This window comes from Juglans microcarpa x Juglans regia, chromosome 3S, assembly GCF_004785595.1.
Source record: "Juglans microcarpa x Juglans regia isolate MS1-56 chromosome 3S, Jm3101_v1.0, whole genome shotgun sequence".
NCBI classification, from domain to species: domain Eukaryota; kingdom Viridiplantae; phylum Streptophyta; class Magnoliopsida; order Fagales; family Juglandaceae; genus Juglans; species Juglans microcarpa x Juglans regia.
Window position 1 is genome coordinate 23,849,663 of NC_054599.1, and position 27,787 is coordinate 23,877,449.

The 27,787-nt window shown below is 34.9% G+C and overlaps 2 protein-coding genes across 2 annotated transcripts; both read right to left on the reverse strand.

Annotated features, from left to right (window-relative positions):
- Positions 1–27,585, reverse strand: LOC121258815. The gene is made up of 16 exons (XM_041160348.1): positions 27,061–27,585; positions 10,137–11,024; positions 9,915–10,022; positions 9,122–9,339; positions 8,820–9,030; positions 8,451–8,688; positions 8,221–8,368; positions 7,630–7,905; positions 4,060–5,416; positions 3,844–3,948; positions 2,157–2,371; positions 1,828–2,038; positions 1,485–1,722; positions 1,268–1,415; positions 830–1,156; positions 1–31 (listed from the first exon to the last, which is right to left on the reverse strand). Exons 1-15 carry the CDS (start codon positions 27,497–27,499, stop codon positions 851–853), a joined length of 5,106 nt encoding a protein of 1,701 aa, XP_041016282.1. The 5' UTR covers positions 27,500–27,585; the 3' UTR covers positions 1–31; positions 830–850.
- On the reverse strand, positions 18,669–20,722 carry LOC121258069 (G-type lectin S-receptor-like serine/threonine-protein kinase CES101). The gene is made up of 5 exons (XM_041159418.1): positions 20,307–20,722; positions 20,004–20,214; positions 19,641–19,878; positions 19,399–19,546; positions 18,669–19,071 (listed from the first exon to the last, which is right to left on the reverse strand). The coding sequence occupies exons 1-5, from the start codon at positions 20,493–20,495 to the stop codon at positions 18,763–18,765; spliced, it is 1,095 nt and encodes a 364-aa protein (XP_041015352.1). The 5' UTR covers positions 20,496–20,722; the 3' UTR covers positions 18,669–18,762.
- Positions 27,586–27,787: the final 202 nt, after the last annotated feature.

A 27,787-nucleotide genomic window follows, 5' to 3' on the forward strand; every position in this document is an offset into this window, starting at 1 on the left:
AAATGGTGAAGAGATATTTCACTCGTGGAGGGTCAAAAACATAATGATAAGAAACAGTTACCTCGTTTGCAACTCTTCTTAATTTATCTAATATCATCTCATCTCATTTAATAATTACAACTTTGAGTCATGCTAAGCTACCAACCAACAATAACCGCTTGGTGTGCTGCCTAGCACAAATTTGCATTTTTATTTTTTTCTTCTTTTTCTTTTCATATTTTTTCAACATATTTAAATATTTTTAAAAAATAAAAAAATATTTCAATACACTAAAAATCACTTTCTTAATCATTAAGTAAAAAAAATTAAATAAATGAGCAATCAAAGTGAGAGGGGAAACTCAGACGGCATACTAGCATTTTTCTTATAACTTTTTTAAATTTCCACACAAAATAAAATAAACAATTCAAAAATTTTAAATCCCAAAATAAAAATAATATTAAAAAAATATATTCTAATAATATTTTATTCAACTTTTTATTTTAATCTCAATCTCATTTTATCTCATCTGCGAAAACAAAAGAGGCCTTAAGAATACAGGTTTTCACCTTGCAACAGGGGTGAGCGTTGATAAAGATTATAATTTTAAGTATGATATTTGGGTTTGATACATAAAGGTGATAGATATTATTTGGGTTTGCCGTCTATAATTATTCAACAAAGTTTCAATATTGACTGAATATACGCTTAGATATAATTTAACCCTTGCTTACGTCGTTCTAGTCACGACAACATTTGTCATTCAGTAACAATAATTTATGTGTCAAATTATTGATGTACATAAAACTATATGGAAACTGTTGGCTATATAGAATTTCTCTGCTTTGATTCACAAAATGGTACTTTGTAATCATCGAGGTTCCATGATTGAAATAGTTAAAAGGTTGTTTACTCCTGCACTCATGTTGACTGCAGAATTTCTATCCATTGCAGTCCGGCCTCTGATAAAAGCAGGTTTTTTAGGTGTGGGCAGAGGTGCATGTTCATTGCTGATCATTGAGACTACATCGTGCATGGCGGGTCGATCAGTCGGACTTTCTTGGACACAAAGAAGCCCGATGTTAATGAGTCTCAACAGAATAGAAATGGAAGGAGGATACCCTATAATCAAATCCATCAAGTCCAAACTCTGATCGGTCGTCCACAACTCCCAAGCCTGTAATAATTTTAAAGCATTGAAAACTTGATTGATTACTCTTAAAAGAGCATTTCAATTCAACTTACATACAAAGCAATAAGAATTTGAGAGGGTTGAAAAGTTACGCACATAATTAAGAAGATTGAGTGACTCGCTGTTATAGAAGCCAGTATTCTTCTTGCCACTCACAATCTCTAGTAGCAATACCCCAAAGCTAAACACATCAGACTTTATCGAGTAGAGACCCTCCATTGCATATTCAGGCGACATATAGCCACTGGATTTCAAAACAATGAATTATGCAAGCAATTGAAGGTATTATATAACAAATAGATAGCATACTTACTAAGTTCCAACAATCCTCCTTGTGTTAGAGTGTGTTTGATTGTCTCCTACTATTCGAGCCATGCCAAAATCTGATATTTTCGGATTCATTCCACTATCCAAGAGAATGTTACTGGGTTTGAGATCTCTATGTATGACTCGTAATCTTGAATGTTGATGAAGATAAAGAAGCCCTTGAGCAATGCCTTCAATAATGTGTATGCGTGTTTCCCAATTTAAAATCTTTTTCTTGGTCGGATCTGTTGCAAAAGAAAAAAGGATAATACATTTAAACAACTATGTAGTTTACATGCATATATATGTGTTTATAAAACACATTACTATATGATGAAAGACGCTCGCACCAAAAAGGTAGAAATCCAAGCTTTTATTGGGCATGTACTCATATATTAATATTTTCTCGTCTTGCTCGATACAGCAACCCAAGACTCTGACAAGATTTCTATGCTGGAGTTTTGCAATTAGTATCGTCTCATTCCTGAACTCCTCAAGTCCTTGTCCTGAACTTTTTGAAAGCATTTTCACCGCAGTTTCTTGCCCTCTGAATAACTTTCCCTGTGAAAGAGAACCCCACATATAAGCTCTTTAAACTTTTTTTTTTCAAAGTTTTACGACGTCTGTTGACATAATTTTTTGAGCTCATTCTCTAGGATCAAGAAGAAAACGTATATACCTTGTAGACAGGTCCAAAACCTCCTTCCCCGAGCTTGTTCTCAATGGAGAAATTATTGGTTGCAGCTAATACACTCTTGTAACTGAATAGTGGTAACTCAGCATCCTTCTTCCCTCTTCTCTTCAGATTATCTTCAGTGATCGGTTCATCACTCATTGCATGAAATTCCGTATTAAAATAAAAAAACCGTATATCATTGCTTGAAGCCTGCTCTCCTGTTTGATATAGAAAGATAGAAATCTCACTCTGAGTACTTTGGCGGAAAATCTAGTGCTCGATCAGTCTGCTCGAATCAGTTATTGGTAGGTTATAGCATTAGGTTCAAAAAAGCTCAATCACTATGAGCCATTTGAGTACACGTAGGTTAACCCGTTCCTTTAGTCGTTTATTAATAGGAAAAAAAAGGTTGCATAGGCTACATTAGCAAAAGAGCCCTTCCCAAGGATGTGGTTGGTGAAAGTTTGTAGGGGCACCTAAATGTATGGCTGTAAATGAATTAGTTTGTTTGATAAGCCGCTCGGTACTCGTCCAGTTAAACTTGAATCTAACTTGACTCGTTCAATAAAAAAGCTCGCCCGTGAAAGCAAATATTTGTTCAATTAGTAAATGACACATACTCAACAAAACTCGACTCGATTAAGGCTCGTTAAGGTCCGCTCGTTTATGCTCGAGTCGACTTGTTAGCTCGACTCGATTAAAGTTCATTCATATATTGATAAATATATACATACACCTATGCGTATATATATATATATGTATTAGCTAATAATATAAGCATAACATTTTTATAATTAAATATATAATATGTAACCTAATTACTTGTGTCTATATATTGAATATACTTCATAGCTATATTTTATAATTTGTACAATAATTAGTCGATGAAATTTAATATTTCATATACTAGTATATGAGAATCATATATGCTATCATATTATGTGTATGTATTAATAATTTATGTATGCATATGATATATTGTTATTATGGATAAATATCAACTAGTTAGATATTAATTATATATAAATTTTTAAAATCTTATAATTCAATAGAGGTTCTACTTGTTAGTTGTACAAATTCAATATTAGATTTTTTAAGTATCTAATTTATTAATTATTAAATCTTATTAAAAAAATAAAAAATAAAAAATTCAAGCCGAGCTCGAGCTTAGTGTGACTCGAGCTCGTCACTCGAGCTCAAGCTTGAAGTTTAGCTTACCAAGTTGAGCTTGAATAAAGAATAAAAATCTTCCCCGCCCTGCACCATGCGGGTAGCACCCCTACCTACATGCAGTTAATTTCCAGAGCCTGAACTTCATCTTCACGAACAGATGTGAGGATCATAGTTTTATATTCCACAAAATTAAATTTATAGACCGTCATGGTTTCATATGATATATTACATTTACTTTACAATAAAAGTAATTTTATAATCTAACGTACTACATCAAACATATCAGTTTGTGAGTTTGTTTTTGTAGAATTTCTTTATGACTAAAGTATTTATCTAATTTTTAATGTTTGGAGCAGGAGAAAGTGTGGAGTTTTTTTTTTTTTTTTTTTTCTTTTCTGTTCTTAGATATAGGTACATCTTTATACGGTTGTCGTTGACCCACAAAACCAAAACAATGAACAAATAAAGCTTGTAATTTTTGTAAAGTGATTTCTCTGCGTGTAGAACTTGCACTTACCTTTGCGTTTGAGCTTTCCCCTTGAAAAACAAATACAGAGACATAAGATAACCACTGCTGCAGGGACCAGAACACCTACAATTACTCGTACTCTCCATTTGTTTCCTGATTATGAGGATAAGAATAAATATTAGCTCAACCAAAACCGAAAATTTAGCACTTACTCGGATAAAATGATAACATAAACTTCTGTAGATTTCATCTCATTCATCATGCCTTTGGTTCTAATTTGATGCTCATCGCCAGCAAGTCTGAGATGGATGACTTTTCCAACCGGATCACCATCTGGAAGTTGCTTTATGTTCAAAAGAGCTCCTTCCCATATCATACACGTGTTGATATTATAAGCATATGCTGTGCAAGAGCATTTTTCTATGCAAGACTTTTCACATATCCTAGCACTCCCTGACAAATACGTTTTGGGATTGACTGGCAATCCCATGTTTGACATTTCCAGGAATGAATCACTTTTGCCATTAGCAGGCTTACTGTTCTCACATTGCAAATGCGATTTCCTCACACAACCTCCTGACCAATCTTTCAGATTGGTGTCTTCAATCGAAGATGGTTCAAAGCCTTTTAGACATTCACAATTCCCATATTTATTACACACGCCAAATGCACCACACGAAGCATAGACACCACATGGATTTGCCGGTTGAGACCAAAATAAAGCCCAAGCCCAAGGGCTAGGCAGCCGCGCCATTTGCTGGATCTGTCCTGAAGGCGTAATGTAAAATCTAAACCTGGAAGTATTTTTAACAGAAAATATAAAATATTGTTCTTGTTCACTAAAAGTGTAGTTGATGACATAATTCATCCACATATCAGGAGCTAAGCTGAAAGATTTTCCAGTCCAATCTCCAGTTCTCCAATATATTTGGGTTCTGTTCCACTGTAAGATAAATTGATTCCTTCCATTTGGGTCTAATCCAAACGAGAACATACCCGGTGCAGGATCTTCCGAACTCTTCCAAGAAATAATCTGCTTCGATCCAGTAACCTTATCGATACCAAGCTTTGCGCCTGGCAACCAAGTATCGGTTGGATGGTCGAAACTCTCCCAAAATATAGTAGACAGGCTCGAGTTATCTCTTAAAACAAGATTTCCGTCATGGCGAAGTACTGCTTCAGTTGATTTTGACAGTGGAAAAGACAGTTTTGTGGACCAAAATGGTATCTTGGAGGAATCTCCGAGCAGGACCAGATTGCCATCTTCCGAGAGTTTGAGTTCTGAGGAAGATGGGTCAGACAGTGGGTTCTCTCTATTTGCCACCCAGACAATGTCTTTTGCATCAAAGTTTTTATACCATATGCAGAGGTAGATTCTTGAAGAAGAAGAGGGTAGTCTGTCGAAACCGAGTTCAAATATCCCACCTTGAGATTCCAGCCTGTCGTTCACTTTAAGATACTGACCCGCTGAAAGTGTATCACCCACAAGGGAGAAACATGCTTTGTAGTAGGAAAGGGTTAGAAGCATAACAAAGAAATGCCATGACTTGGCAATATTCGTAACCATTCCTCGCAGAGAGTGAGTAATTGCAGCAAAATAAAAGAAGGAAGAATAATGATGCTAGAACTGTACGAGTGGAGATATTTAATTCGGCCTTTGCTACTGAGAAAGTTGACTCCGTCATTCCAGACCATTGACTGAGATATTCGGCCTTCGCTAACAACTGAATATTCGTAATTTATAGATAATTTTAAATAAGATAATATTTTTAGTAAACTTAAACACATCAAATTAAATTTTAAATATTTTAGTAAACTTAAACACATCAAATTAAATTTTAAAAAATTATTTTATTACATGATTATAAACAAATTGTTATCTGATTGTCAGCCTACCATTTCTCTTTCCAAACTACTTTAACACGCAATGGTAAAAAATATTAATATTTTGACCTTTTGTTTTTATAATGGATTTAGGTTTTGTTTAGAAGTCATTTCAATTCATTTTATCATTATAATTTTTTTAAATTTTTATATAAAATATAATAAATAATTTATTTTTTTGAAATTTCAAAATAATAATAATATTTTATTCAATTCATATAAAATCATCTCATCTCATCTCTCCATCTAAACATACCTTAATAAGAAGTGATATTTTGCACACTAGACTTGTAAATAAAATCACTCGTACGGACATCCTATAAAATTTTTCCTTAGTTTTCAGGTGCAAACAAATTTCAGGAACCATCAATTGGATTTTTTTTTAATTATCCAAATTATATTTACAGGAACCTCAAAATATACATTGCAAAAAATTATATCTAGTTAGTATAATTGTTTTTTAAAAAATATATAAATATTTTCATAAGAAAGAATAATTTTAATTAAAAGGAGATTTTTGTGAAGATATAATTTCAATGCACGTGATTTGTAGTCCAATTGACAAATTATAAAGATTAAAGAGTCAATACTACGAACTGCGGTAGGGATCTAATGGCATAAGGGTATCACCGATAGAACTTTGTTAGTTTCTACACATTATATATAATTTTTTTTTAATTTTATTCTTGTTAAACTATTATATTTTTCTATTCATTATCTATATACTACATATTTGATAAGAAAAGAAAAATAAAAATAAAAAAATATAATATAATATATAGTGTGTGAAGATAATAAATGGAATGGTAATAGTTTGGGTGGGTCGCCGAATGACGTGGGTCGCGGGGAGTGCAGCAAAGCCAAGGAATGAGTCAATGACGTGGGTCGCGGAGTGAAAGTGGGGGTCGGAATCACTGGTCGCGAAAGGGAGACGAACGGAACATAACAGACAAACGGAGTACTGAAAGTGTTTTGCATCTTCTAGTTATTCTTTTTAGACCCAATGGGGAACGTGACTGTATTCAACACGAACGCGTTAGTCATAAAGTTGCAGAGACGGCATAACTTGTCTTGGTCAAAATATCTTATGGCATTATTTTTAATTATGTTTATAATAGAATTCTATTACCTTTTTAAATATGTTATTCTTCAATTAATAATTATAATGAATTAAAAAAAATAAGATGAAGTATTTTATAAAAAAATAAAATAAATAAATGATCAAATTCATGATCTACAAATCAGCTTAACGATTTGGAGAATTATATATATACAAGCATATATATGTTATTAGAAGTGTTGTGAATAGTGTGTTCGGTATCTTTAATGTTTTTACTATTCAAGCATACGTTATTTACTAAAAATTAAAAATTCTATTTAAAAGCTAGCATGAATAGCACTTTCGACATTACTAACATACATGACATGATTTGACTTGAAAAAATTTAAAAAATTTCATATCTTACAAAGTAAATATCGCCTTGTAAGTGGTGTAGATGAAATATTCTACATGCCTTTCACACCATTGACATGGCATGTAAGGAATCAATTGGCAACCTTTAAGAATTGAGATGAACAACATGCCGTTTATTACTCAATTTATAAAGCATAAAGCTCATGGTTCTAGCTGGCCTACACAACTAACTTATAGGAATTATTATTTCCCTTGTGGTGGCTGAAGATTTGAATAAAAAGGCAATATCTACCACAATTGTTATATGTATTTCACCATGCACTACTTGTCGTATTCTATACTCTTCATCTGAAATAAAATTAAAGAGAATTAATATTACGAAGTTCCTAGCCGACTTCATGAAATTACAATACTACCTGTCTGTATGTACTCTACATGCAGCATGTTTGAACCCATCTTGTGACCCACAAATTACTTCCTGGAAGCTTTGCCTATCAGCTTGCCCAGTTAATTAATAAACGAAACAGTAGTATTTATCGAGCCTCCAGTACCGAAAAAGTTGCACTGTTTATTGAGCAATTTTCTGCAGACTTAATTGCTGTAAAAGCTGGCTGCTTGGGTGTAGGCAGAGGTGAATGTTCATTACTGATCATTGAGACTACATCACGCATGTCAGGTCGATCGGCTGGACTTTCTTGAACGCAAAGTAGGCCGATGTTAATGTATCTCACCAGGGTAGAAGTGGAAGATGAACACCCTATCGTTGAATCCATCAACTCCACACTTCGACCGTCTCTCCATAATTCCCAAGCCTGTATTCATTTCAAATTAATGTAAATTTCGTTAAACATTAAAAGTAATTCGGTTTATAGCTTATATCCTCTACAATTGCCTGAGCAAATTGGATCGCCATTTCGAGAGATAGATGGCAAATCTTTGGGCTCTATAACTTTTAATCTTAGCAGCATAGGATTTTCGAGCAATGTTGATTACACATGCGCATTTAAAATTGATTCTATCTCCCTTTGCATTGGACCATCCAATACACTCGGACAATTAAAGATCTTAATTTATAAATTATTAATGTAAAAACATGAAAAACGTAATAGGGTATAAAAGTCACACACATATCTAACAAGATTGAGTGACTCGTGGTTATAAAAGCTTGTGTTCTTCTTCCCACTCACAATCTCCAGTAGCAATACTCCAAAGCTAAACACATCAGACTTTATTGAATATAGACCCACCATGGCATATTCGGGAGACATGTAGCCGCTGGATTCCAAAATTCAGTGCTTAGTAAATTTAGGTGGCATTTGCAAATATGGGATGCATGTGGAATAGATTGCATACTTACAGAGTTCCAACAATCCGATTTGTGTTTGTTTGTATTTCATTATCTCCAACTATTCGAGCCATGCCAAAATCTGATATTTTCGGGTTCATTTCACTATCCAAGAGGATGTTACTGGGTTTCAAATCTCTATGTATAATTCTTAACCTTGAATACTGATGAAGATAGAGAAGTCCTTGAGCAATCCCTTCAATAATGTGAGCGCGTGTCCCCCAATCCAACATTTGTTTCTTAGTTGGATCTGTTTAAATGATGCAATAAAGGAAATTAGCACTCAAGAACTCAGAATTATATATATGTGTGTGAATATGTATAATTTGTATTCACATGTATGTGTATAATAAACATCGAGATGACGAAATAAGGACACACCAAAAAGGTAGAAATCCAAACTTTTATTGGGCATGTACTCGTATATTAGTATTTTCTCATCTTCTTCAATACAGCAACCCAAGAGTTTGACAAGATTTCTGTGTTGAAGTTTTGCAATTAGTGTTGTCTCATTTCTAAACTCCTCGAGCCCCTGTCCAGATCTTTTTGAAAGCATTTTCACTGCAATTTCCTGCCCCTTAAGTAACTTCCCCTGTGAAAGAGAACCATAAACTCTTTAAACTTCCTTCAAAGTTTACCATATTTTTTAAGCACATCCATTTAGCTGAACGGAACATACTTACCTTGTAGACTGGTCCAAAACCTCCTTCTCCAAGCTTATTTGCAGTTGAGAAATTATCAGTTGCAGCTGATACGCTCTCATAACTGAACAACGGTAACTCAACATCCTTCTTTCCTCTTTTCTTATCATTATCTTTAGTTTTTGTTGCATCAACAATTGCATGAGTTTCAGTACTAAGATCAAATAGCATTAGATCATTGCTTGAAGCTGCCTCCTCTCCTGTTTGGTACAGAATGATGCGACTTGTGTCATTTTAGTGGAAAATCCAGTGTTTTCTATGATAAAATCAATTAAAGGAGTTGTTGAATATGTTGGTGAGGCTTGTGGGATTTTTCTCGAAAACTTGGTTCAAATGATTTCAAGAGCATGAAGAATATATAAATATATATATATATATATATATTTATATGAGGGGAGAACCCCCCACGGTAGAGCCTTTAGGACCCAACCATGGAACCTAAATTCTCGGAGAGACTAGCACAACAACCCACAGCCATGACCTTTACTTAAATCGCAGTTTGATCCTGTGACATAGGGGAATCGGACATGTGACATGGGGCTCATGCACACAAGTTCGCCCTTACAACTTGGACTACCCACGGGTGGGTGCATGAAGAATATATTCACCAATTGATTAGACAAAATTTTGAGCTACACTCCCAAGAATGAAAGTAATGTCACAGATTTCTTGTCCGAGCATTTTGTTGTTGCTAGTGATCCACTAAACCCAGAAACAAAAAATAAAAAACTGTAACTTTCTAAGATTTCTATGTAATGTTATAACTTACACTTACCTCTGAATTTGAGCTTTTTCTTGCATGAGAAACAAAGATAGAGGCATAAGATCAGCCCTGTTCCAGCGACCGGTACAGCTACAATCACCCATAGTTTCCATTTGTTTCCTGATTATGATGATGAGAATAACCATTAGCTCTATCAGAACAGAATTTATGGTATCGATTCAGTAAGAAGATAATGAAAACTTAAGTGGATTTCATCTTATATATTCATCCTGCCTTTGGTACTAATGTGTGGCTCATCAGCAGAAAGTCTGAGATATATATCTTGTCCAGCCTCACCACCATCCGAGGCTCGCTGCAAGTTCAAAAGAGCTCCTTCCCATATCATACACCAGCTGCTGTTATGAGCATAAGCTGTGCAAGAACAATTATTGATGCAAGCTAATTCACATCTCTGAGCACTCACTGCCAAAGATGCTTTTGAGTTAACAGGCAATTTCATGCTTGATATTTTCAAGAACCTATCTTTTTTGGCATTACGATTTTCACATTGCAAAGGCTGTTTCCTCAAACAACCACCGGACCAATCGTTTAGTCTGGTCTCGATATCTGAAAATGGTTCAAAACCTTCTGGACAGTCACAAGGATTAGATGTATTATCACGATATATGCCAAATGGACCACACAAAGCATAGACATCAGATAATGATTCTGGTCGAGCCCAAGCTCGAGTTAACGGCGACTCAACGACAGACAGCCATGCAAGTTGTTGGAACTGTCCGGTAGAATTAATAAAAAATAATGTCATGAGGGAAGTATTATAAAGGGAGTAAATAAGATAGGTTTCATTTTCATTTGACACGAAATTGTAGTGAAATATCGTATTCGACCTCATCTCAGGAGTATTGCCGAAAGTTTTTCCGTTCCAAACTCCAGTACGCCAATAAACTTGGGACCTGTTCCACTCCAAGATATATTCACTTCTTCCATTTGGGTCTAGCCTGTACGAGAACAGACCCGGTGATGGATCTTCTGAGTTTTTCCATGAAATAAGTTGCTTCGGTACTTTTCCAGCTTTATCGATCCCAAGCTTTACACCTGGCAGGGCTGTATCAGTTGGGTGGTCGAAACTCTCCCAAAATATAGTAGAAAGGTCCGATCTATCTCGTAAAACAAAATTTCCATCATCAAGAAGAGCTGCTTCAGTTGAATTTGTGGGAAGATTCTGCAAATTTGTGGACCAAAATGGTTTCTTAGAGGAAGCTTCAAGAAGGACGAGATTTCCATCCTCTGAGAATTCGAGTCTTGCAGTAGAAGGGTCAGACAAATGGTTCTCTCTATTCGCTACCCAAACAATCCTCTCGCTGTGGAACCGTTTACACCATATCCCCAAGTAGATTTTTGAAGGAATGCCTCGTTTGAAGAATCCGAGTTCAAAGTTGCCACCTTGAGACGAGATGATGTCGGTATTCATCACTGAAAGGGACTGACCTTTCGAAAGGGTATCATCTAAATTAACGGAGAAGCATGCTCTGAGGAGTAGAAGCAGAACAAATAAGACTAGGAATGCATCATTACCCATATATGTCCCTCACTAACATACAGCTAGCACTGCAAATTCAAATTGTAGTTATAGAAAGATGCTTTAAGAATAATGATGCTAGAAATAACCGAGTGTACAGGAAAACTTTTGGATTATTAATAGTTAGCCACCCGCTCTTCGACTTGACCCATTGACTCAACTAGTCTTCTAGGACTAGGACCGAGTCAAACTCTTTTATTCGAGTAGGGTTGTTAAAAACAAGGATGCCAGTTAAACTCTGCTCAGTTAAATCTGGATTTAAATACGTTAATTTGCAAATTCTCTTTATTTATCCACCATATTTATTTTATTTTATTTTTCTTAAATTAATTAAATTCTTCTATTCATCATTTATATACACTACATTTAATAAAAGAAGAAAAAAAATGATATATAGTGTATAAAAATAATGAATGGCAAATTATATAGCAAATTATATTAATTTATAAATTTTACTTTTGTAGGATCTGACCTGCCGTTCCTCCAATTTTAAAGTTTATTTTCCAGCGGAGTAATATAATAATGTCACTTCATAAAATATATATATATATATATATATATATATATATATATATATATATATATACACACACATTCTCTTTTGCTAACTTTAAAATTTTCATGAATTTAATTTTATGCTTACGTAAAGTTGTAAAAATAATTTATACAAAACCAAGAATTAAGTGTAAAGTAATTAATCTTATAAAAAAAGACGTACTTAGTGGGTAATCAGATAATTCTATAATTGTTCAGGAATTCAGTAGTCTAAATATTTTAAGAAGAGTTTTACTATATATAAGTCGGCGTGTTAACACGCTATTTATAGTAGGGTATGAGTCTATTATAATTTTTAACAAATTTAAATATCAATAATTTTTTAACATAACTCATATAAAAGCTTTTCAAATTAACGGTATATTGGATGTATTAAATAGATATTCTCATTTACGAAAAGTCAATCAGACCAAAACATGTACAGCTGATAAGGAACAATATCATAGCAGCTACGTGTAGTATTTGTGGACCCAATGGGCACGTGAGTGTATTTAACACGAACGCATTAATTAACACAAGCGCACTTGTCATATGGTTGCGAAGAGAGTCAAATTATAGGTTGCGGTCTAATTGATTTTGTACAAAATATCTTGTGGTTGTTGTAAATACATTAATGTAGTTAAATGCATTCTATATATTTGAGAGATGATTATTAGAATTCTTATCCATTCATTTATTTCTATTTCTTATATTCATATATAATTTTGATTCATGTATTGTCATTTCCTAAATTCATATATTCATTTAATATCACGTATCCTCTCATGCGTATAAAAGAGTCTTGATGAGCAATTGTGGTAAACACAAAATAAGAAAGTATAGAGAAATAATATTGAATTCCTAAAAAACGAGTTTAATAAATTGTGGTTTTTTAGTTCTCTTGTTACTTATTCTTAATTTCACAACATATTATCAGTAGGAGACTCTAGCTAATCATTGTGTTCTTTTGATCTTTGGCAAACACTTGCGTAATATTCTCCGACCATTGTAAGTTTCTATTATATAAATATTGATATCCGCTTATTGCAATATAAACTATTTTATAAAATCTTGATATGATCTGTGTGATATTATACATAGTATAATGTAAATATCATATTAATGCGATAAATATTCTTATTTTCTACATGTTAGTTGGATTTTAAATATTTATTTTCCATTCAATACTTAATATATTTGTTATAGATCATGTGAAATCTTACAAAACCTAAATTTATTGTCCTCAATATTTATAGCAACAATTATTTATCATAATTTTTTTTATGCTCATATTCATCTTGTTGAATGAACATCTTTGGAAATACCATTAAGGAAAGAAATGAAGCATCTCTTAAGGATCATGCAAAAGTAATGATTTTCTTTCGACACCATCTGTATGAAAAATTAAAATATGAGTACCTCACTATTAAATATCTGTTAATTCTATGGGATAGTTTAAGAGAGTGATCCTAATACTAGAAGACCATGATCCTAAAAAAAAAAAAAAAGCTCATTATGATTGAATGCACCTAAGTTGTATAATTGAAATTATGTAGAGAAAAAATCACTAGGATATGTTTGAAATGAAATATATAACATATTCATGCCTCAAATGTGCTCTTCCAATATCAATATCGAGTATGAAAATTCACTAAATATTTTGAACTAATATCTTATTTGCTAGTTGCTGAACAAAATAATGAGTTGTTAATGAAAAATCACTAGTTTGATCATACCAACTCTATTTCATTCCTTAAAGTGAATGAAATATCATTTTATCATAATAAAAGAAGGACGTGGTAGAAAAAAATTATCGAAATCAAGATGAGCGTACTCAAAATTTTTTAAAGAAAAATGTTACATACCACAAAAAGTGAAAACACATTATGATAGAGCAGGATGGAAACAAAGACTTGCTGAATCTGCCTATAAAAAAAATATGAAGATAAATATGTCACAAGTGTAGTACAAAATAACATTGGTCACGTACCTGTCATATGTCCAAATATTTGGTAGACTTATATCAAGCATCTATGAAAAGAAAAAAGAAAAATAGATCGAAATGAATTTTGCCGACCACAATCATCCAGAAAATCATCTGACTTATTCTGATAATCCAAATTTGATTGACCTAACTCATTTCGATATTCCTGATTTCTTTGTAGATCCAAAACGAAGATAATGATATTTTTATTAGTGAAGCATATGGTCATAATAATTAATTTTCTTTATTACATAATCACATTATGTTTGAGTTGTTATTTTTTAATATATCTTGTTAAATTTTCTTCTGCATTAATAAGATTTTATACATACTTTTATTTATAAGGATATATATATGGATTCTATTAATGTATTGATCAATTTCAAGATTATTGGTAAAGACTTGTGTCTAAAAGATAGTTGTATAACACAAAATTCTAAAAGATAAGAAATATTTTCAATATTTAACTTTAAATAAAGTCAACGTCAAGACAATATCTGGTTCATCAAACATAATTGAAGGCTCCAAAAAAGCCAATATAATGTTACCAAAATGAACAAAATTATGTATTAACGATATTGTATATTCTTCAAAATTTAGAAGAAATTTACTCAGTTTTTAAGATATTCGTCGTAATGGTTATCATGTTGAAACAACTAATAAAGGCAGTGAGGAATATCTTTACATTACAATAATAAATGGACTAGAAGCTCATATTAGAAATATTCCCAGCTTTTTTTTCCTTGTCATATTATACAAGATTGAAACTAATTCAATTACATTTTGTAATGCTCCAAAAGTACTCTAATCCAAAAATCTTTATATTTTGGCATGCTAATCTTGGTCATCCAAGATAAATCATGATGCGTCGAATAATTAAGAATTCATATGAACATCCTTTAAAGAACTAGAAGATTCTTTTACCAAATGCTTATCCATATGTAGAATCTCCCAAGGGAAAGCTAATTATCATATCATCTCATTCCAATGTAATTATTGAGTCTTCATCATTTTTACAAAGAATTCATGGAGATACATCTACCATGTGGGCCATTTATATATTTTATGATTTTAATATATGCATCAACTAGATGGTCATATATTTTTCTACTCTCTACTTTAAATATTGCATTTGCTAAAATTCTTGTACAAATTAATAGATTACGAGCTCAATTTTCTGATTATCCAATTTTATCTATTTGATTGGATAATATAAGAGAATTTACATATAAAACTTTTGATGATTATTGTATGTCAGTTGAAATTAATGTTGAACATCTGGTTGGCCACTCATATACTTAGAATGGTTTAGCTTTAGCTGAGTCATGTTTTAAACGTTTGCAATTAATTGCTCAATTATTATTTTTAAAACAAAACTACCTGTCTCTACTTAGGGCCATGCAATTTTGCATGCTACATTATTGGTTCAAATAAGATCAATTGCATATAATAGATATTCTTCATTGCAACTTGCAATTGGTCAACTACTAAATATTTTTCATCTTCATACTTTTGGTTATGTTGTATATGTTCCAATTGCACCTCCCAACGTACTAAGATGAGTCTTCAACATAGATTTGGAATTTATGTTAAGTTTGATTCTCTCTCCATCATTAAATATCTCAAGTCTTTAGCTGGGAATATTTTTAAAGCACATTTTGGTTTTAAATTTTATGAAATAGTCTTCCCACCATTAGAGGGAGAAAAGTTGCCAAAAGCATAAAAGTAAATAACATGGAACACTTTGACGTTACCTCATCTTGATTCTAGAAGTTCAGAACATCATTCATTTGTAAGTTATTGCAAATCAATTACCGGATGTCTATACTGACATAAGAAACTTGTGAAGTTTCACATTTCGGCTACTAATACTCTAGCAAAGATCGATGTTCCTATAGGACTATTAAATAATGCAGCAACTAATGAGTCTAGGGGTGCTACCTGCACCATATGGTGCGGGGTGGGGTGCGGGAAAGTGTCCACCCCGCTCCGCATCATGCGGATAGCACCCCTAGTCTACCATTTCTCTTTCCAAACTACTCCAACACGCAATCTCTCAATTTATGACATTATGATATAACAACATACATAAAAAAAAATATTAATATTTTGACATTTTGTGTTTACGATGGATTTAATAAGAAGTGATATTTTGCATAAGATGAGATGAGATAAAAAAAAAAGATAAAATGAAAATTTTATATCTCATCCCATACTCCAAACCTGCCCTAAGTCTTAACTTTTACACCTTGTGTTTGACGGAAGCTACTCTGAAACCGACTTTTTGATATGCAATTTTTATTTAACAAAATACAAAAAATAAAAACTAACTGTTATTCAATTCGCTGAAAATGAGTTATCAAATCATGTTATGCTATTGCTTACTATTATTCTCATACAATATTATTTAAGACTCGCATTATCATTTTGAGCCTTGCGTTTCTCAAAAAATAAACTTCTTAAAGCAACCCCCAAAAAAATCTCTTTTTGGTTTTAAATTTAAATAATTTTTAAAGAATCTTCTTTGTTTTTTATCATTATTTCTCGATTTCTTTAATTGCATGAGATTAATTTTATTAATTTTTCATTACATATTACACATATGCAGGGACGACCGGACAAAGTCAAGATCATCAAAATATTGAGGGCTACAATTTTTGGATTGAAACAAGTTGTTCGGTTGGCTTGTAGTACTACCGTTAGTAGACCAAAAAAAAAAAAAGAGGCGGCTAGCCCGCTCACTTTAACTGCTAGTTATTTTTATAATTTATTTTTATAATTTTTTTATTCATATATTTTTAATATATTTAAATATTTTTAAAAAATAAAAAATATACTAATACACTTAAAATCATTTTCTTAATTATTGAGTAAAAAAAAAATAAAAGTAAAATTTTTTTTCCGAGTAGTCAATTGGAACGGTAAGAATTGATGGGCAAAGTAATTTCTTTTTATTTTTTTTATTTTTTTTTATTTTTTTATTTTTTTTAAGGAGAGAAATATGCCTAAAGAAAACAGTTGTTTCACCAAAATTCATTACCACAAAAAATGCGTAAATAATTTATAAATTTAAATCGGAGGAAATTAATGAATAGAAAGTGTAAAAATATATTCTTTCTTTTTTAAAATAGCTTTGAAACCGAGAATTTAAGTAAATATTTTACTTCTTTTCTAAGTATTTCCTTTAAATTATCAAAGTTTTATTATTTGTTAGAGACTTTATAAAAAAATGATCAAAATATAAAAAAAAAATGACTAATTGAACTTCAATCCGGATGAAATAATTTGAGAATACAAGGTGGTTATTATGAAAAATAAAAAAAGAAAGAAAGTAGCGGCAAAGTCTAGAAGAAGGGAAAAAAAAAAAAGTGATAGGAAGCAGAGGTAAATTGTTGCCATATGAAAGAGTAAATGGATCAGTAATGCTAAAACGACAAAACTTCCACTTTCAATAATCTCGTTGCCGGCAGTTTTATCTGAAAAAAAAAAAAAAAAAGTCTGTTTGGGCGTCCTCCCTCTCCCTCCAAAAAAATGTCGACAAATGACCAGAAAAATAGTCATGTTAAACGACAAGTTGATCATGACTCAGTGCCATTCTAAAGTCGTCTTTGAGGGTAGTAAGTTGGATGACAATAGTATTTCAAAAAAAAAAGTAGGATGACAATAGTGTTTGCGGTTTGTGTTCGTCACATGTTAAATTATGAGTATTTTAATTTGAAAACTTCTAATCATCATTTTCATACCATACACCACAAACTACACATAATTTTTTTTATTTTTTTATTTTTTCTCTTACCAAGTATGTACTCTATGGATGATGAGTAGATGAAATCAATTAGTTTATGAAGAATACAACAACAAAAAAAATAATAAAAATAAAAATAAGTATGGTGTGTGGTGTATGAGGATAATGAGTAGCAAAACTCTTTTAATTTTTATTGGATTAATATGGACACGACTTGGAGAAGAAATAAAATTGGCATCAACTAATAATAATATTGTAGAAGTAGAACTTTAAGCACTCCAACAAGATGATACCACGTTATTGAAATGATGACTGATGGAGACTGGTTGCCTTCTGTGGTTGAGTTTGAGATTTGGGCGCTTCCTGCTTTTGAGACAGAGGGATTTTCTAGAGTTGTGAACTCGTGCGAAATGAATAGCACGTGAGAGATGAGATTTTTTATGCCAAAATAATATTTGGTCAGCAACTTGGACTTAATAAATTTGGCTAGAAAAAATTATCAAAGTTAAAAATACTGTAGCTCTGTTGAGTCTATTATAGTGAAGCTACAGTGATTTTTATGCAATATAGTTAAAATTTGACCAAAATATAACTTTGTTAAATCTACTACTAGTACTCTAAGTTATGTGAATAAAGTGTTCCACACTATCCACACCATTGACATGGCAGGTAAGGAATCAATTAACAACTTCAGGAATTGACATGAACAACATGCCGTTATTACTCGATTTGCGAGGCATCAAGCTCATGGTTCGAGCCTACACAACTTGTAGAAATTATTATTGCCCTTTTTGGTGGCTGGAGACTTAAATAAAAAGGCAATATCTACCTCAATATATACTTGTTGTATTCTATACTCTACATTTCAAATAAAAGAATCGGTTCCAAAAGAGAATTACTACGTACGTACAAAGTTCCTAGCCGACTTCATGAAAAATTACAATACTCTGTCTGTGCTATGTAGCATGCTTGAACCCTCCTTGTGATCCAGAAATTACTCTGTAAGCAGCTTTGCCTATTAGCTTGCACAGTTAATTCGTAAACCAAACAGTAGTATTCATCGAGCCTCCATTGTCGAAAAAGTTACACTGTTTATTGAGCAATTTTCTGCAGACTTAATTGTTGGATTCGTGTGCATCGAATTTCGGCCAGCTGTAAAAGCAGGTTGCATGGGTGTAACCAGAGGTCGATGTTCATTACTCATCATTGAGACCACATCAAGCATCGTAGGTCGATTAGCTGGATTTTCTTGAATGCAAAGTAGCCCAATATTAATGTATCTCACCAGAGTAGAAGTGGAAGTTGGACACCCTATCGTTGAATCCATCAACTCCAAGCTTTGACCATCTCTCCACAACTCCCAAGCCTGTATTCATTTCAGGTCAATGTAAATTTCATTAAAAATTAAGAGTAATTCAGTTTATAACTTACAATATAGATTCTCTACAATTGCCTGACCAATTTCGATGGTTTGATTCTAGAGATAGATAGCACATCATGCGGGCTCTACAACTTTTAATGAAAGCATTGTAGGATTTTCGAGCAGTGTTGACCACACATGCACATTTAAAATTGTGTCCATCTCTTTTTGCATTGGATCATCCAATACATTTGGACAATTGAAAAGGATCCTAATTTATAAATTATTAATGTAAAAACGGGAAATACCTAATAGGGTATAAAAACTACACACATATCTAAGAGGATTGAGTGGCCCGTGGTTATAAAAGCCTGTGTTCTTCTTCCCACTCACAATTTCGAGTACCAATACTCCAAAACTAAATACATCAGACTTTATCAAATACAGACCCTCCATGACATATTCAGGAGACATGTAGCCGCTGGATTTCAAAATTCAGTGCTTAGTAGTTTGCTAAGTAAATTTATGTGGCACTTGCAAATATGGGATGCATATGGAATAGATTGCATACTTACAAAGTTCCAACAATCCGATTTGTGTTTGCTTGTATTTCATTATCTCCAACTATTCGAGCCAAGCCAAAATCTGATATTTTAGGGTTCATTTCACTATCCAAGAGAATGTTACTGGGTTTCATATCTCTATGTATAATTCTTAATCTTGAATATCGATGAAGATACAGAAGTCTTTGAGCAATCCCTTCAATAATGTGAATGCGTGTCCCCCAATCTAACATTCTTTTCTTAGCTGGATCTGTTTAAATGATGCCACAAAGGAAATCAGCATTCAAGAACCTAGAATTATATGTGTGTGTGTGAATAATTTTTATACATATGTATGTATATAATATGCGTCAAGATGACTAAATAAGGACGCACCAAAAAGGTAGAAATCCAAACTTTTATTGGGCATGTGCTCGTATATTAGTATTTTCTCATCTCCTTCAATACAGCAACCCAAGAGTTTGACAAGATTTCTATGTTGAAGTTTTGCAATTAGTGTTGTCTCATTTCTAAACTCCTCAAGCCCCTGTCCAGATCTTTTTGAAAGCATTTTCACTGCAATTTCCTGACCCTTAAGCAACTTCCCCTGTGAAAGAGAACCATAAACTCTTTAAACTTCCTTCAAAGTTGACTATATTTTTTTAAGAACATTCATTTAGCAGAATGGAACATACATACCTTGGAGACAGGTCCAAAACCTCCTTCTCCAAGCTTATTTGCAGTTGAGAAATTATCGGTTGCAGCTAATACGCTTTCATAACTGAATAGCGGTAACTCAACATCCTTCTTTCCTTTTTTCTTATCATTATCTTGGTTGTTTGTTCCATCACTGATTGCATGAATTTCAGTACTAAGATCAAATAACATTAGATCATTGCCTGAAGCTGCCGTCTCTCCTGTTTTGCACAGAATGATGCGAGTTTTGTCATTTTAATGGAGAATCAAGTGTTTGCTCTGATAAAATCAACTAAAGAAGTTTTGGAATACGCTGGAGAGACTTGAGGGATTTCTCTTGGAAACTTGGTTCAGATGATTTCAAAAGCATGAAGAATATCTTCACCAATTGACGAGACAATACGTTGAGAAACACTCTAGAGAACAAACAAATGTCACAGCTTTCTTGTCCTAGATTTTGGTAGAGCATTCTGTTGTTGCTAGTGATCCACTCACCCATAAACAAAAAATAAAAAATTGGAACTTTTTAAGATGTAATCTTAGAACTTACCTTTGTGTTTGAGCTTTCTCTTGCTTGAGAAACAAACAGATGGGCATAAGATTAGCCCTATTACAGCTACCAGCACAGCTACAATCACCCATACTTTCCATTTGGTTCCTGATTATGATGATAAGAATGACCATTAGCTCTATCAGAACTGAATTACATTTCGATTCAATAAGAAGATAATGTAAACTTATGTAGGTTTCATCTTTTTCATCTTGCCTTTGGTACTAATAGTTTGAGGCTCATCAGCAGCTAGTCTGAGATATATATCTTGTCCAACCTTTCCACCATCCGAGGGTCGTTGCATGTTCAAAAGAGCTCCTTCCCATATCAGACACCCGCTGCTGTTATGAGTATAAGCTGTGCAAGAACAATTATTCATGCAAACTAATTTACATCTCCGGGCACTCATTGCCGAATATGCTTTCCAGTTAATTGGCGATGTGACGTTGGGTATTTTCTGAAACCAATCTTTTTTGGCATTACGATTTTCACATTGCAAAGGGTGTCTCCTCAAACAACCACTGGACCAATCGTTTAGTCTGGTCTGATTATCTGAAAATGGTTCAAAACCTTTTGGACAATCACAAGACTTATTTGTATTATCATGATATATAATACCAAATGGACCACACAGAGCATAGACTTCAGATAGTAATTTTGGTTGACTCCAAAATAGAAACCACGGCTGAACGGACTGAACGGTGTACACCCACGAAAGTTGCTGGATCTGTCCATTATAAGAAACCGAAAACATCGACAGGATAGAAGCATTATAAAGAGAGTAAGTGAAATAGGTTTCATTTTCATTTGACACAAAACTGAAGTTATATATAGAATTCAATCTCATCTCAGGAACCAAGGTGAAAACTTTTCCATCCCAAACTCCACTACTCCAATAAACTTGGGAACTGTTCCACTCCAAGATAATTTCACTGCTTCCATTTGGGTCTTTCCTTAACGATAATGAGAACAGACCCGGTGATGGATCTTCTGATTTTTTCCATGAAATGAGTTGCTTCGGTACTTTTCCAGCTTTATCGATCCCAAGCGCTCCACCTGGCAGCCATGTATCAGTTGGGTAGTCGAAACTCTCCCAAAATAGATTAGAAGGGTCCGATCTGTTGTGAAAAACGATGACAATAAAGTAAATTCAAACACGGGAAAAACAAGCCATCAAACACAACACAGTATTTACGTGGTTCGGCAAATTGTCTACGTCCATGGGAGCTGCAGAGAATTTTTATTACTTGAGGAATCACAATACAATGTGTGTGGAACGGCTACTGTTCACTCTGATATAGTACAAATCATAAAATATCACTATATATATGTTATGCGGCGGAAACCCTAAATTCAGCAGAATTAGTGATGTTCGCTCCAGCGGCGTGTCGAGCCCGCATCGAGCGAACCTGTTTCTCGCAACTGCTCGAGTCATGTGTCGAGCGGCTCTTCAAGCGAAGCTCTCTGACTTCCCTTCGCTCGAGCTGTGTGTCGAGCGGTGTCGAGCGAAGCTCTCTGACTTACCTTTGCTTGAGCGGTCTGTCGAGCTATCTTTGAGCAAAACTCTCTGACTTGTATTCGCTTGAGCGGTTAGACGCTCCGCTCGAGCACCGTGGACCAGACTCCAAATACTCAACAATTCTCCCACTTGGAGACTGGTACACCCACAGTATCGCCCTCTGCCTCAAACATGATATCCTCCACCTCTACAACTCACAGCTCCTGTCTTCATGCAAGAAGACCAACTGAAGTTGCGCACAACTTCAGTTTCTCAAGTGTAACACTCTTTGTCAACATATCAGCAGGGTTCTTACTTCCACAAATTTTCTCAAGTAGCAACTGTTCATCATCTAACAATGATCATATAAAGTGATACCTGATTTGAATGTGCTTAGTCTTGGAATGAAATGCTGGATTCTTGGCAAGGAATATGGCACTCTAACTGTCACTGTAGAGAATGCCCTTCTGATTCTTTTTACCCAATTCCTCCAAGAAGCCCTGTATCCAAACCATCTCTTTTGTAGCTTTTGAAACTGCAATATACTCAGCTTCTGTAGTAGACAAAGAAATTGTCTTCTGTAGATTGGAACTCCATGAAACTGCAGTACCACCCAGAGTGTAAACAAATCTTGTGGTACTTTTTCTGCTATCAGTATCTTCAGCTAGATCAGCATCAACATAGCCTTACACCTCTAAGCCCTCTCCTGAGAAACACAATCATGTTTCTAAGGAGCCTTTTAGGTACCTCAAAATCCACTTCACTGCTTCCCAATGTTGTTTTCCAGGGTTACTCATGTATCTACTCACAACTCCCACTGCATGGGCAATATCTGATCTAGTGCAAACCATAGCATACATAAGTGAACCAATAGTTGAGGCATAAGGGACCTTACTCATATAGTCTTGTTTCTCTTCTGACTTTGGTGCCTGATCCTTGCTGAGTCTAAAGTGACTACCCAAGGGTGTGCCAACAGACTTGGCCTTGTCCATATTGAACCGGTTAAGTACCTTTTTCACATACTCAGCCTGTGAGAGTTTCAACGTGCCTCTGACTCTGTCTCTGACAATTCTCATGCCAAGGATTTGCTTTGCAGCTCCTAAATCCTTCATTGCAAAATGCTCTGACATCTGCTTCTTTAGATTATTGATCTCATCAATATTTGCCCCTGCAATAAGCATGTCATCCACATATAGCAACAAAATAATGTAAGAATTGTCAAACTGCCTGACATAGCAGCAGTGATCTGCCTGACATCTGATGTACCCTGCACTGCACATGAAACTGTCAAACTTCTTATACCACTGTCTATGAGCTTGTTTCAGGCCATACAAGCTCTTCTTCAGTCTGCAAACTGAACCTTCCTTTCCCTGTACCACAAACCCCTCAGGTTGGTGCATGTAGATGTCTTTTTCAAGATCTCCATGAAGAAAAACTGTCTTCACATCTAGCTGCTCAAGAAATAGATCTTCAGTAGCAACCATAGCCAAAACTAACCTGATGGTTGTGATCTTTACCACAGGTGAAAAGATCTAAGAGTAATCAATGCCCTGTTTTTGCTGAAAGCCTTTTACAACAAGTCTGGCATTGTATCTCTTACTGCCATCATGCTCAGTTTTTACCTGGTACACCCACTTGTTGTGTAAACTGTAAAGCCTTCTTCCCTGATGGAAGTTCTGTCAACTCCCATGTCTGATTCCCTAATAAGGAATCCATCTCATCCTTCATGGCCAACTCCCACTTGCTAGAATTTTCATCTTGCAAGGTTTCTTGATAACTCTGCGGTTCTCCACCATCTGTCAATAGAATATAATTCAAAGTAGGTAAGAAATGCTGTGGAGGACGAATAGTCCTAACTACCTGCGAACTGCAGCTGTAGGAGTGGACAGCGCTGGATCTGACTGCAGAATAATAGGAATGGGTGCACTGTGCCCACTTTCCCCGTCACTCATTTCCCTACACTGCACTGTGATCTCTGGTAGATCATCCAAACTCACAAAGTCAGACTCCTGAGGAACTGCTTCAGCAACTGTGCTAGACTTGTCCTTGTACACAATCTTCTCATTGAAGATCACATTCTTGCTTCTTATAATCTTCCGACCCTGATCATCCCAGAAACGATAGCCAAATGCCTCGTCTCCATAGCCAATGAAATAACATTTCCTTGACTTAGCCTCAAGCTTACTACGAGTATCAGAATCAATAAGAACGTAAGAAAGACAGCCAAAGATTTTAAGATGAGAAAATTTGACCTCTTTCCCGCTCCAAGCCTCCTTAGGCAATTTACAATCCAACGGAACTGATGGACCTCTGTTTATCAAGTATACTGCAGTGTTAACTGCATCTGCCCAGAAAGTAGGTGATAAGCCAGCATGCAGCCTCATGCTTCTAGCACGCTCATTTATGGTTCTGTTCATGCGCTCAGCAACTCCATTTTGCTGTGGTGTCCCAGGAATGGTCTTCTCCATTCTGATACCCTGAGTAGCACAATACTCCTTGAACCCACCATCAATATACTCACCACCATTATCAGACCTTAAGCATTTCAACTTTAAGTCTGTCTCTGTCTTAACCATGGCTTTCCAAATTTTGAACACATTAAATACATTAGATTTGTGTTTCAAAAAATAGACCCATACCTTCCTGCTGTGGTCATCAATGAATGTAACATAGTAACGAGAACCTCCAAGAGATGCTACTGGGGAAGGTCCCCACACATCAGTGTGCACAAGATCTAGTCTCTCTGACTTTAGTGTTCTGCCACTATTCAAGAAACTGACATTCTTCTGTTTCCCCATAATACAACTCTCACGCATACTAAGATCAACTGACTTCAGTTCTGGTAGCTTGCCTATAGACAGAAGTTCTTTCATGCCCTTCTAACTCATATGGCCAAGCCTGCAATGCCACAAATCTGCTGTGCTCTCTGCAACGGTAGTAGCAATAGTGTTATAAAAACCAGTAGTCATATAAAGTGTACCAGTTTTCTTACCCCGAGCCAGTACTAATGCCCCTTTGGTGACCTTCTAGGTGCTATATGAAAACACCACTGAATGTCTACAATCATCAAGCTGCCCAACAGAAATGAGATTCTTTTTCAACTCAGGAATGTGTCTGACCTTTTGTAAGGTCCATTTGTTCTTGTTAGGAAGAGCAATATCAATATCTCTCATCCCTACAACATTCAAAGCCTCTCCATCAGCCAAATACATCTTTGCAAAATTACCTGCAACATAATTCTGTATTATCTCCCGATGGGAAGATGTATGGAAGGAAGCCCCTGAATCAAGTATCCAGTCATCAACTAGACTATGAACTGCAAGTAATAGTGCATCCTGTACTTCTTCAGTTACCACATTAGCACTATCATTCTCGGTCTTCTTTGGATTTCTGCAATTCTTCTTTATGTGGCCAGCTTTGCCACAATTCCAACAAGTTGCCTGCTAGCCAGGCCTTGACCTGTTGTTGCCCCTGTTCTTTGATTTTGATCTGCCTTTGTTTGAGTTCCTGTCTTGTACTCTCCCCCTAGAGTCAACATTCAATGCTGAACTCGAACCTGTGGTCTCGCCTGAATCTTTCCTGCGCACCTCCTCAGCCAAAATCAAATCACGAATATCATCATATTTCAACTTTGACTTACCGGCAGAATTACTAACAGCCATTCTCATGGCTTCCCAACTATTTGGCAGTGATGCCAATAGTATCAGTGCACGTATCTCATCATCAAATTCAATTTCAACAGACGAGAATTGATTTGTGATAGTATTAAAATCATTCAGATGTTGTGCAACAGACGTACCATCTGCCATCTTCAAATTAAATAGCTTTTTCATCAGATGTACCTTGTTATTTGCTGACGGCTTTTCATACATACCTGACAAAGCCGCTATGAGATCCGCAGTCGTCTTCTCCTTGATGACGTTGTGAGCAACGGATCTCGACAGGGTTAATCGGATAACCCCCAGGACCTGTCGATCCAACAGGGTCCAATCAGCAACTGACATGCTGTCCGGCTTCTTCCCCAACAATGGAAGATGAAGTTTCTTCCCATAGAGGTAGTCCTCTATCTGCATCTTCCAGTATCTATAATCTGTGCCATCAAACTTCTCGATCCCCGATACCTTCACTTCCTCTCCAGCCATCGTTTTTTCTCAGACCCGAACCTTGACTCTTGATACCAATTGTTGTGAAAAACGATGACAATAAAGTAAATTCAAACACGGGAAAAACAAGCAATCACACACGACACAGTATTTACGTGGTTCGGCAAATTGTCTACGTCCACGGGAGCTGCAGAGAATTTTTATTACATGAGGAATCACAATACAAAGTGTGTGGAATGACTACTGTTCACTCTGATACAGTACAAGCCATAAAATATCACTATATATATGTTATGTGGCGAAAATCCTAAATTCAGCAGAATTAGTGATGTTCGCTCGAGCGGCGTGTCGAACCCGCATCGAGCGAACCTATTTCCCGCAACTGCTCGAGCCATGTGTCGAGCGGCTCCTCAAGCGAAGCTCTCTGACTTCCCTCCGCTCCAGCTGTGTGTCGAGCGGTGTCAAGCGAAGCTCTCTGACTTGTCTTTGCTTGAGCGGTCTGTCGAGCTATCTTTGAGCGAAGCTCTCTGACTCGTATTCGCTCGAGCGGCTAGATGCTCCGCTCGAGCGCCGTAGACCAGACTCCAAATACTCAACACGATCTATCTCTTAAAACAAGATTTCCATCATCAAAAAGTGTTGCTTCAGTTGAATTTGAGGGAAGATTCTGCAAACTTGTGGACCAAAATGGTTTCTTGGAGGAAGCTTCAAGAAGAACCATATTGCCATCCTTCGAGAATTCGAGTCTTGAATTAGAAGGGTCAGACAAATGGTTTTCTCTATTTGCTACCCAAACAATCCTCTGACCCACCAAGCGTTTAAACCATATCCCCAGGTAGAATATTTTAGGTGTACTTCGTTCGAAGAATCCGAGTTCAAATCTGTCATTCTTAGATGAGATGCTGTCGGTATTTATCGCCGAAAGGGACTGACCTTTCGAAAAGGTATCATCAGCGTTAACGGAGAAGCATGCTCTGAGAAGTAGAAGCAGAACAAACAAGAGGAATGGCCTGGTACCATCAATACCCATATCCCTCACTAACATGCAGCAACTAGCACCGCAAATTGTAGTTACAGACAGATGCCTTAAGAATGAGGATGCTAGAAATAATCGAGTGTACAATAAAACATTTGTAATAGCTTTCTCAGCATTCTTATTACACACCTATTTTATTTTATTTTTAATTTTAATTTTATTTTGAATTCTTCTATTTATCATCTATAAATCACATATTTAATAAAAAAATTAAAAATTAAAAAATTATATATGATGTGAGAATGATGAGTAAAATTTTTTCTTTTAGATTAGGAGTTGATTAAAAAATAGAAAAAT